The sequence below is a fragment of the Mirounga leonina genome, unplaced genomic scaffold, assembly GCF_011800145.1.
Source record: "Mirounga leonina isolate KUSES-001 unplaced genomic scaffold, KU_Mleo_1.0 Mir_151, whole genome shotgun sequence".
In the NCBI taxonomy this organism is placed as follows: Eukaryota; Metazoa; Chordata; class Mammalia; order Carnivora; family Phocidae; genus Mirounga; species Mirounga leonina.
Genome location: NW_023270377.1, coordinates 3306532 through 3318636, shown reverse-complemented (window position 1 = coordinate 3318636; position 12105 = coordinate 3306532). Strand labels below are relative to the sequence as shown.

Sequence of the window (12105 nt, the reverse complement as noted above, 5' to 3'; positions counted from 1 at the left end):
GATAGATAGATAGATAGATAGATAGATAGATAGATAGATAGATAGATAGACAGACCTTTATTTTAGAACTTGCATTATCAACTTTCAGAGGTGTACTCAGGAAACAGTGTTGGGTGGAGGAGAGACAGGAGGGCAGAACCTGTGTAACCATCAACACGTTACATAGCTGGGAGCTTTTGAATGATTTGCTGCAAGTCACAGTCGATCAACAAGGGAAAAGGGAGACCAGATGTCAGGGTTACAATCCAAACCCGACAGTGTACAGCTGAAGAGTCAATGCAGAAGTTCTAAATTCTCAGTTTTTAATCAAAAGGGTTATACTTGAAATTAATTACTCTTTTAACTGCATTTTTACCAACAAATGGAAAGCGGTTAAACACAAAGTCATGGTAATAAAGATCAGCAGTTGGAAATTCCAGTGCAGCATTTATGGTGGGAATGTACCCGCCTCTCGTCACGCCTTATATTCTTGATGAATGAATTGTGGATGAATTACAGCACAGTGAGACCCTCTTAAAGTAAGACATTAGAGGACTGTGAAGCTGAAGACTGTTTTAGCTATAATGTACCCATGGTGTGTGGCTTTTATTAGGCATATAGTAAAGATAGGGTTTTTGAAAGGATTTTTAACTATTGATGTGTCTAAATCTTTATCATCTAATTATGAAATATCTACCTAATTATGAAATATTCTAATGGTCACCCTGATTCTCCTGACTTGCCCTGAGAGCAGTTAGACAATTAAAGTGGGAAAAGAAAGAGCCAGCAGCCCTACCTTACTCGTGCATTGCAGAACGGGGCTGCAGAAGCAACCAGAATCTCTATGCCATACCTGGTGTCGGTGCCCCATTTTGCACTGATTTTAAGAGATTGACGATCTGTGGCTGAAGTTCTCCAATCTTGGGAAGTGACTCGGTGGCCAGGATGAAGACGGGGGACGGCACCATCAACTCCAGCTCAGCAGGATCTGCGTTCTTGGCCTGCAATATGAAAGTCACCACCCCGCTCTGTTTCAGGTTGAGTGCAGGTGTGTCCAAACGATCTGATGACTTTCCTGCAACCAGCAGCACCAGGAACTGAAGCACTCCATCCTCGATCCGGCTTCCAGCAGACTTCACAAAAATGTACCTCTGTGCGTAGTCCAGGGCATAGCCCAGATTGAGGGCTTTGCCGGTCTTGATCTTCATTCTCTTCACAAGACTCAGGATTTCGGGCTTATTCTGGTGCTCATCAAAACGGGACTCCACCCTGACATCATCGCTGTACTGAGCCACCGCAATCCGGGTTCCCTCCGCTTTCACATCAAGCTCATCAATAACCTTGTAGAGAAAGTCGCGGACAGCAGGGAACTGGCCCACAAGATTGGCTGAGCCATCAAAGAGGAATAGAATGTCTCGCTTGCTTTCTACAACAAAAGTAGGTTGGGACACAGTGAGGGAGGAGAATGTAACAGGCACCGATGTGACTTCAGCCCAGCACCACTAGCATTTGGTAATGGGAGGTCACACAATTCACCTGATGATCACTGTACCAGCAAGGAAGGAGAACACCCACTGTCAAAACTTAAAGCACCAGCTGTCATTAAAATGTCCCATTTCAAAGCAGTGCATATTTGCCAAGGACTAGATAGAACTGGATGGGTCTACCCAATCTAAGCATCATGCTTCTTCAACAGAACAAGACAGTGGAAGCCCCAGAGGGTCCTATCCTTGCATCAGGAGGTAGTCACCCTAGGAGAACAGTGTTTTCCAATTGTTATAAATTAAACTATTTAAAATGTGGTCCATACAGTCCTTTTGCTTAAGAATTGACCCATCTCTAGCAACAAAGGCTGACATGGGTTAACCACCCAAGGATAAATGAGTTGACGCCTATCTGCTCTAACTGGATTATCTTCTCCTAACTCTGAGGTTATGGGCTAGGACCCCAAAGAGGGCCCATCATTACTCTGTGGGTCATACTGTCTATCAGTGCATCCCAGCCTGCTGTACTTAGCCAACAGAAAACAGGGAGGACGGCCCACAGGGGGCTACGAAATATCACGTGAGCATTATTTTCAGCTCAAAGAGTTCTTAGAGGTATTTTGATTAGGTTTCAGTTGTCTCAGTCTTGCTCCCCATCTGTGTGATGTCAGCAAGCTGGCAGATCCAATGCGTCCGAATCTCACCACCGTACTAATTTGCAGTGATAGCAATCGTCCAGGCTTCCTTGGGAAATCATTTTGTCATCACATAAAGATGCAGCCCTTGTTGGGTTTATTAAAAAATAATAATGATTTTCTACCTTCAGCGGATTTTGAACATAAAAAAAGATCATATAAATAATTTCCATCTGTGAACAACCCCGATGCATTCTCCCGTATGAAAGGGACTCAATCCCTCTTGCTCTCACTTCCATTCTGGATCTGTGCTCCAGAGCCTTCACAGGCACTGGGGCAAGAAAGAGGGGGGTTGTGGATAAGATGGGAGGAACAGAAGCTGGATCTTCTAGACTTTCTTTCATGAACGAACTCCCTTTAGACAGAGGATCTAAGCTTGCTGGTACAGTGTCTCAAAGCCCCCATCCAAAATACTTCGACCCCAGATGCCCAGTCTTGGTTCTACAGCTCAGCAGGCTCTCCTGTTCAGACTGGGCCACCTGCCCCGCGCCCCCCGCCCCGGGGGAGGTGTTGGGGAAGGGAGCCCCGCGCAGTCGGGGAGCTTTACCTGGCTGGGCGAGGGGCACTTCCTCCACACCTCCGCTAACATAAGTGGTTAGGGGCTGAATCAGCTGCTGAGGCAAAGCTGGCAGGGAGCTGAACTCATCCATGAGATACACCAGGCTCGGGTTAAAAGCAATCTGCTCAAGCTCTGCCTTACTCGCCTGGCCAGCGCCCACGCAGAAGGTGAGGACGCCTGCGCGTGCTAGGGCGTTGGCGGCCGGCAGGTAGGCGTCGTCAGACCGCCCGGCTGTGAGCAACAGCAAGAGCTGCGGCACGTGGTCGCGGATCCTGCTGCCACCAGCTTCGGTGAAGTGCTGGGCATGGACATGGCCCAGGGCCGTGCCCGTGTTCAGGCCCGACCCCCCCGTGAGCTGCAGCTGCCTCAGGTGGGCCAGCAACTCTGCCTTTGTCTGGTATGTGTTTAGGGAGAACTCTGTTACGGGAGTGTCACTAAATTGCACTAAACCGACACGGGTATTGTCGCTTCCGACATCGAGGCTGTTAACTACGTTCATGACAAAGTCCCGCACGTAAGGGAAATTGGTCTTTCCAACGTTGAGCGATCCATCCAAAAGAAAGATGATATCCCTTTTGTTTACGTGAACTGCAGTGGAGCACAGAAAACAAAGTGAGACGTACACAACCCCGAGGGGCACGCATGCCAACGTCTAGAGCACACAGACTGTCGGTGAGGCAAAGCATATCCGGCTCGTAAAATATGGCGGAAGGCTGCATATTTTCCTCTAGTGGTAGCTGGTGTTTGTGAGGCGAATCGATAGCCAAGTTGGCGAAACCAAGTGGGCTCGTGGAGAGAGAGAGAGTGCCAAAGTGAGAGGGTTTGCAACCAACAGAAGTGATCAGAATCCTCGAAGCAGAACCTTCCTTCCCCGGAAGTGAAGCGACCAGCGTGCCCTGCCTTTCTGCCTCACTCAGGTTTATGGCGGTGGTCGTGGCCAGCCTTACACGGGTGAGACCGGGTCCCCCGGGCCAGCCTTACACGGGTGAGACCGGGTCCCCCGGGCTCACCTCTACACATCTGCAGAGAGATTTCCACTCACAGATAGATTAGAAGTGTTAGCCCAAGTCACCTGAGAACACGAGGTCCTGAAGGCTAGACAAAAAATTAATAAAACTGTGCTGTTCTCATCCTGAAGTATTCCTAGGACGATCCCTTTGTCCTTCTCTCTTGGTTCTCTTCTGTTGGGAGTCACGGCATCGCCTGGCAATAATCCCATGGGGTGCCCGTGGGAATTCCTCCAGAGTGAGATAATAGGATCATGGAAACGTGTTAAAATGCAAAAAGGCTATTTGCCATGCTTGGCTGAGGATAGGCACGTGAAGATTCAAGAGAACAGTTCTCAAATTAAAGAATTTGTAGCAGCATACTTAACTACCTGCCTTTAAAAAAAAATTATCTCCCATCTCTTCCCTGGTGTCTCACTAAAATTTCAACTTGACAACTAATTTTATCCTGTGTCCTATCAAATGACTTTGGCTATGAGAGTGTGGAATGGAAGTCTGAAGGAAGGAAGAGAGAGAGAGGCTTTCAGAAGAGCAGAGAGCCTGAGGAGAAAGCATGCATCATGCAATATGGGTCATGCAGCCAACAGTCTTCCAGTGGTGAGGTTGTGAGGCGGAAAAGCTTGTTTCCGTGATATTCATCTTCGTTAAGGACGGCGAACTGTACTCATCCAGCGAGTGAGCTCACAGACTGTTATCGTGTCTTTGAAAATAACTTTTCACTGATAATCATATTAAGTGAAAGATTTTAGAAACCACTGGGTTTTTAATCTCCACGCCCATTCAAGGACTGAAGGGAAATCCCTCAGAGAAGAGAGAGAGGGTTAACATTCTGCGCTACTGGGGGCTGGGCCACTGAGTGGGGACTGTGGGCTCAGGAAAGCCAGAGCCAAGCCACATCTTGGTGGTGGCAGAAGCAGGCTGAATGGGAGTCAGCAGTAGAGACAGACCTGCGATCTGACAAGAGGTAACAACTAGAAGTGACCCCCCTAGGCCAGAAGCTAGAAGGACAGGTGGCTCCTGGCCCTATAGTTTCCGTCATATGATTTCTATTTGATGACATGTGAAGTCATACAATTCTTATCATACGACATTTTAAGACATACAGTTGTATCACATGGCATTCAAGTCACACAATCCCCAACTCAGGGTAAAAGGAAGCCTGAAATAAATCTTGTTTATGGCTCTTGTTTCCACCATTTAAGTTGTTTCCATCATTTAAGACCTGTCTCTCAGCTGAGCACAAATAAAACTTGGTTTTGTTTTGTTTTGTTTTTTCTCAAAGGCTCTGCCTGCAGACCCACCCTGCCGTGAGTCTGACTTCCTCCCCAGCATACCTTCAGAGGTTCCGGAGAGGGTCCTGAGAGGCGCCAGCAAGCCGGGCAGCACGCCCTGCAAAGGGGCGGCTCGGAACTCGGTGGGGATGAACACCAGGGAGGAATCAAAAGCAATCTCTTCCAGCTCAGCCTGGTCGGTAGCCTTGCTCCCAATGGCAAAGGACATGATGCTGCTTCTCTTCAGCTCCTGGGCAGGCTGGCTGATTTCATCTAGGGACTTACCGCCTGTGATCAGCACCAGAAGCTTAGGGACCCCCTCGGCGGCCCGGTAGCCAGCCGAACTAGTGAACAGGTTGTTCCGAACAAAGTCCAGAGCCGAGCCCGTGTACAGGACTGAGCCTTCCATGGGTTTCATTCTCCGCACGGCGGTAATGACTTCCCTTTTACTGGGGTAGCTATTGAAATAAAACTCTGGCCTCACAGTGTCTGCATACTGAGCCACTGCCACTTGGATAAGATCCTGTCCGATTTCCAGCCTCTGGATGACTTTGGCAATGAAGTCGCGGATTGCATTGAAGTTGGCCAGTCCCAGTGCGGATGAGCCATCCACCAGGAAAACTATGTCTCTCTTGTTGACTTCAATGACTGTAGGTAGCAACATTATAAGGTGAGTAGAACGGCCTTACCTAGCACATTCAACTATGACTCTCCATACAGCTAACTCGACCCCGAGGGCACTCCCGTTTGCTCTGGCCAGTGTGCAGTCAGTGGGAGCCCCAGGAGAATCTGTCGGAATACACACATCCTCCCTATGGGGTAGCAGCTTGGGCTCCTGATCCCCCCACCCCCACCCGCTCCTAGGTACTTTTTACAAAATAGTCGCACAAAAACAAATTGAGTTTTAGTAACCACCTGTTTAGCACATTGTCAGTTAAAAAAGCCAGGAAGCTCTTTTCTGCCAAAAGTCTATAGGTTAGATTTGAGAGTCAAGAATGAAGCCATAGCTTAAATGAGTAAAGGAGCATCAGTGTCTACCCAGAGGGTCTTTTGTTTCACACCCGTGACGTCATGAACATCTAGCACCAGGATGACAGAGCGTGAACATCCCCATTCCCTTCCGTTCTACTCTCCATGCCTGGATTTTTCAGGCAAAGGAAAAAAAAAAAAAACCAATTACTTGACATCATAAAACTTAGAGAAAGGAAATCGATGTCAAAGCCAGCAAGTGGCACAGAAGGATTTCCATGTAAGAGACCTGCACTGACTGCACCGAGTGCAGGAAGGGGCTAAGTTCCGTGTTAGGACTGTGATAAACCGCACAGCAAAAGCATCTGGACGAGGTCACTGCCTCGTGACTATAAACTTGGGTCCACCTGCTGCATGACACACAGGCAGCCCACCTGAGCCGCGGGCACAAAGAACTGGGTCAGACCTGACACCCAATCCAAACCCCTGCTAGGGCTTCCAAGACTTAGAAGGATGTCAATGGTTAAAGCGGAGGCAGGAGTGCTTGCCCTTTATTAAATAATTATCTGGACATAAAGAGGCCTCCATGACTCCACACTCTCGGGTGGATTATAGAGAAAACATGTAAATGCATACATGAACACAAAGCATCCAGGGACAGGCATGCGGAGACCATTGCTTTGTCCGCAGTTTGTGGTGTAGACGATGAGTTCCAAGTCCTTAAACGTTCCATAGAGACGTGCAGACACATGAAATTCTTACTATGTGTATGTGCGAAAGACAGAGTGTGACATAGCCCTGCCTTCCCCTCCCCTCCACACATACATAGAAGACACACATACATACAAATATACAGTTAACCACACATGTACATTTCACGCACACACGGATCGTCAGCCTGCCCGGATGCATGCACTCACACACACACAGCCCTCCTCCACCCCTGACGCAGAAGTTGATCCTGAGACCATAAATGCAGAGATTCCTTCATTCCATGTATGTGCAGGCATATACGTATATAAGATATACCATAGATGAATAGAAAGACAGGTCAACTGTCATCTCCGATAACCCAGGCTGACTCCCTCAGCTGGTTGAGTGGCAGCCTCCCCTCCCCCTCCAGTAAGTGCATCCTCGTTCTTGGCATGTGATGCCCACCCAAACAGAGCTGTCTTCTGCTGGAACTGGGTTTGAAATACCTTTGTTGGGAGGTGAACCTAAGGTCCCGCTAATCAGTGGGCTTCTGCCCTCACCTCCAGTGGTGACAGTCACCAGCGCACTCCCAGGACACCACATCCCCCCAGACCTCACAAGCCCAGGACCGGGGGTGACTGCCCTGGCTCTGCCACATTGCTGTCTACAAACATCCGGACCCCTCCTGTCGCTTCTTGGTGCTGTCTTGTCTCCACCCTACTCCCCCCATCCTCAGCGACTAGGGACTTCGGCCCCCAGTAAAGCCCGTCCTCCTGCCCTGCCCCTGACCCCGCACCTGCTTCTCAGGCCCCACCTACCCTTACTGTCTCTGGAGATTGCCACCCCCCCACCTCGGCCTAGCCTCCACCTGGTGCTCACTCATGCTCCCCCTGCCTCCACCACGCCAGGCCCCAGATCTGTTCCCCCTGCTCCGCAGCCCACCCTCGGGGTAATCTGCACCAGCCCACGACGGCCAGTGCTCTCCTGCAAGCTTTGCTCTCCCAGCCCCCAGAATGACCACTTCATCCCCTGCTCTCGGCTCAGACTGGCCCACGCCCACACCCAATCTCACCACACAGGTAGGTCCCTGAGAAACCAGAGCCACCGGAGGGCAGTCCCTCAGCTCCAGCCTTCCGTGCATCAAGTGAGCTCCAGCCCCGCTGCCTTCCAACAGTTCTGGAAAGAGTCCAGGCTCCTTGGTGTTGCAGGGACACCGCACCTGGAGCACCGTCCCTTTGCTGTCCCCTTTCTATCCTGCAGCTTCTCTAACCCGCTTTCCCTGGCCATCCCATCCAAAGTTCCCTCCCCCTGTTCTTCCCTTCACAGCCCCAGGCTGCCCTCATCTACCTTCTCACACTCGGAATACTGCGTCTGGTCACTGGCTTACGTTTCCACCATCTCCCCTTTATCCTGTAACGGGTCAGTGCCCACGTCTCTCTCATCCACCAGCACTGTGTCTCCGGTGCTTGGCAAACTGTCCAGCTCACACCAGAAAGCCAAGGATCTTTGTTGAATAGTCACAAATGGTCACAATGATCAAAGAGACTGTCTGTGAGTGAGGAGCTAACACTCTAGCTTGGGAGAACTGAAATGAAAGCAATGTGCAACCCATGAAGAAGAACATGAAGCTTCTCCTGGAACAAAAATGTCTTCATCCAGTGTAGCTCCTTTGTCATAAATTCAAGAAATTGGGAGCCCAGAAAGGTTGTGCAGCCTGACAAGGATCACCTGGTTACCATAAGACCCAGGACCAAGGCCGGGTCTGCTAGCTACAGCTTTGGTGTTTCCTCAATGTGGACGGAACCTATGGAAACCATCTGTTTGTTTCCAGAACTGTACAAGTCCAGAGAAACCTCCATAGGTGGTATTCCAATCAGAGGGATGTCTAGAAACATCAAGGGGATTTTCAGGATGGAATTGGGCATCAACTCTGGTTTCCCTACCCAGCAATAATGCAGAATACCACAGGTAATCTCTGGCAGGCAGGTGAGATCACCAGTTAAGGTAACTTGGTACCACTGGGTCTGCCTGAATCTTAACTGTCACAGCCTCAAGCACAGCTGGACTCTTCTTTACATTTTGAAAACACATTCTCGCCTCCCACACTTGTTACATGTATATTTGTTAGGTGATGGGATTTGTTTTATGTTTATAAATGATTCCAGTTGGGCTCTTTTGCCAAAGGCCCTCTGTTTGAAGGTATGTCATGATTTCACCACTCAAAAGAACAACTCAGAAATTCAACAACCATAGGCAAACAGCATCTCCTAAATATTCCAAGTGAGTGCTGTGTTGTTGCTTACCTTCAAAGTGTGGCTCTCGAAACCCGCCAGAGAGAGGACCCTGCGGGGCAGCCTGCACCTGCTTACGAGCACACCTCTTAACACGCTGGCTTCGAGGCAGTGCCATTGTCCGGGACCAATTTTCCCAGAATTGCCATAGGCCCCTGAGCTCCGTTTTTCAGATGACTGGACCATAAGTAAACAATACAATGATGCTCGCCAACCTCAGAGGAACAGCTCTCCTAAATTCACCTTCAAAGCACACTTCCTTGACAATGCATGCATTAACATGAGCTTCCCACTCACTCCCAGATCTTGTGTCTTTTTCCAACACCACAACAAACACAGACATCACAACCAAGAGCTAGCACACGTCAGAAGGACTCCACCGTGGGTACTTACAGGTTCTCCTGAGGCGAATCATTCTGTAGGAGCCTGCCTTACTTCTATGAAAACCAACACACAAAACCCCCCACTTCCCCACGGATGGCGAGAAGAACATACGTACCTTCTGTGACAATGGTTGGCGGTTGTAAGACAATGTGCCTTTGGGCCACGCCAACAATGTACGGCAGTAATTGCTCCTGGAGGTCCCCAAAGCTACGGAATTCCGGGACAGTAAACACCAAGTTGTCATTGGTAGCTATGTGCTGAAGCTCGGCCCTGGAGGCGGCCTGGGCTCCGAGGCCAAAGGAGAATACGCTAGCCTGCTTCAGTGCTACCACCCCGTCGCGGATCTCGTCACTAGAAGGCCCAGCACTTATGAGGACCAGCACCTGGGGAACCCCTTCCTCCACTCGGCTGCCCCCAGCCCGGGTGAAGTGGTTCTCCACCACGAAATCAAGGGCAAGGCCGACATTGGCCAGCTCCCCACCAGTGAACTCAAGGGCTTTCACTGCATCCAGAACCTGGGCCTTGGTGGAGTAGGTGTCCAAGGAGAACACGGTTCTGGGCTCATCGCTATACTGGACCACCCCCACTCGGATCTGCTGAGCTCCGACTGAGAGTCTCTCAAGGAGATTTACAAGGAAGTCGCGAATGACTGCAAAATGGACACTTCCGGTGTTGTTTGATCCGTCAATAAGGAAAATAATGTCAGCAGAGTCTTGTGCTTTAAAAGAAAGAAATGCAAAAAATGTGAAAGCGTTAGAACAAGTGACCACATGCATCGTTCAGTGTTCTGACATGTTTCTTTGGAAACCAATAAGAAACACGAAATATGGACACACAAAACACATGTTGATTAAGGAGTGTGAAATTCTCTTTTAGTTCTGCATTCTGAATGGATAAGAGGCAACTTCTTAGGAACCATGGTGTAAAATGGGGCATTTATATCAAATTTTCATTTGCACCATCTCTGTAGTTACACATTAAAACATCATATTCACTTGTCTGAGAAATCATTGGTACGTATTCTAGAAACTTCTAGGAAATTTGGAGGGAGATGTTGTTGCTTGGAATTGTGCATTATCATACCCACAGGAAAAGATAAGGGAGTGTGTACTATTCCCAAAGGTCCAAACAAGATTTGTAATTTTTGGACATTTCTCTTACAATCCCCAAGTGATTATAGGAATTTTCTTTGTCCAAATCCACAGCTGGGAAATAGAATCTCAGATTCAGGGTTTGATGACTTATCACCCCAGCATGTTAAACAATTCTCTGAGCAACAGTTTCTTCTCTTTTCTTTAAAAACCAAAATGGCGCAGGCACGCAACTCTGTGAATTAGAAAGGAAGAACTCAAGCTACACTTGAAGTTCTCATCTTAAAAATACCCTCATAGATGTTTGGTTTGATCTTTTCTTTTTTTAATAACCTATTTTATTTAAATTCAATTAGTTAACATATAGTGTATCATCAGTTTCAGATGTAGAGTCCAGTGAATCATCAGTTGTATGTAACACCCAGTGCTCGTTACATCAAGGTCTTTTCCTTTCTCATATGAGGTTTAGTTGTGTGGAACTCTCATGTGGGTCTGGGATTAGGCTAAATGTGTTGTTGTGTGTTTTTGCTATTGCCTCTGTATTCAATCACATAATGCAGAACAATGTTAAACAGAGTGATATGAAACCAGTCATGACATAATTATCCAACCTTATTTTTATGACACCCTAAACTGACTGCCTAGTGAGCCCATGAGCCTCTAATAAACCCTGAATCAGAATTAGCTCTGGGGTTTTACAGATGGACATAAAAACAGAGACCTAGGCCTCTATTCTCCCTGCAATGGCAAGCTAGACACTCCCACCCCATTAGGAAGAATGGGGGGTTTCACAGAAGCACTCTGTAAGGAATAGCAATCAATAATTTAGAAACCTGAGTAGAATATTTCAAAGGCTCAGCTAGAACATTTATATCAGACTGATTTAAAACTGGAGGAAACGCCAAATTAGTCTGGTGAATGTTTTTTGATAACTTAAGTGCACGTCAGGAACAGGAAAAGATTCTATGGGAGCATATGGGATATTTATATTCTGAGATTTTAGGAAGCTGTATTTTCGATATAATTACAACACTATATATATATATAAAACTATTCATTCTGACCTTTTTAACGACAGTGAATATTTTATGTTTAAAATGAATTTTTCCTTGTGCCAGCAAAATTGCTTTCATTTTCACTATGGACACAGGATACAAATCTGATCTCATAAAACTAAAGAATTTTGCTATAGTGACATTACGCTCTTCCCCAAGTTCCCTCACAGGGTCAGCCAAGCCAGGGATTGCTAGAATCAGAAAGGCTCTTTCTTTCACTCCCACAAAATCCCTGACACTTTTGCAGATGAATTCCTTGCATGGGGGAAGATATTAACTTGGAAATGTGAGATCTAATGAGAGGGATAATTTGCTACAGTAATTAAGATCTCATATTTTTAATAAACATCACACCCAAGTACTAAATAAGAGTAGGCCTTTGCTAAGAACACCAAAGCATTTGCTAGTCTTTAGCCAAAACTTAAGATTCCTGAGGGATCTTTGGGAGGATGCAGTGCCACAGAAATGGTGCTTAGCGTCACTGGGGCCAGACGCTATGTCAGGCACACCACCGTATTCCTCAACATTTCCCAGGCCTGAACAAATGCCCCAGAGAGACAGTGGAAGATTGGCCGCTGACTCCACATACCAGGTCATTTAAAAGAAGGATTAGCTATGAGCCTAGGG

At 47.7% G+C, this 12105-nt stretch overlaps 1 protein-coding gene across 7 annotated transcripts in view; it reads right to left on the bottom strand.

Moving 5' to 3' along the window:
- Positions 1–12105, bottom strand: part of COL6A3 (collagen type VI alpha 3 chain) — a 78444-nt gene that overhangs the window by 46712 nt on the left and 19627 nt on the right. For 2 of the 7 annotated variants that reach the window (XM_035006777.1, XM_035006779.1), the window contains 4 exons: positions 9448–10050; positions 5059–5643; positions 2706–3305; positions 833–1405 (listed from right to left, as the gene is read on the bottom strand). In XM_035006777.1, coding sequence (XP_034862668.1) covers positions 833–1405; positions 2706–3305; positions 5059–5643; positions 9448–10050 — 2361 coding nt within the window. The remainder of the gene's footprint in view (positions 1–832; positions 1406–2705; positions 3306–5058; positions 5644–9447; positions 10051–12105) is intronic. The other 5 variants (XM_035006778.1, XM_035006780.1, XM_035006781.1 and 2 more) reach the window with 5 other exon arrangements.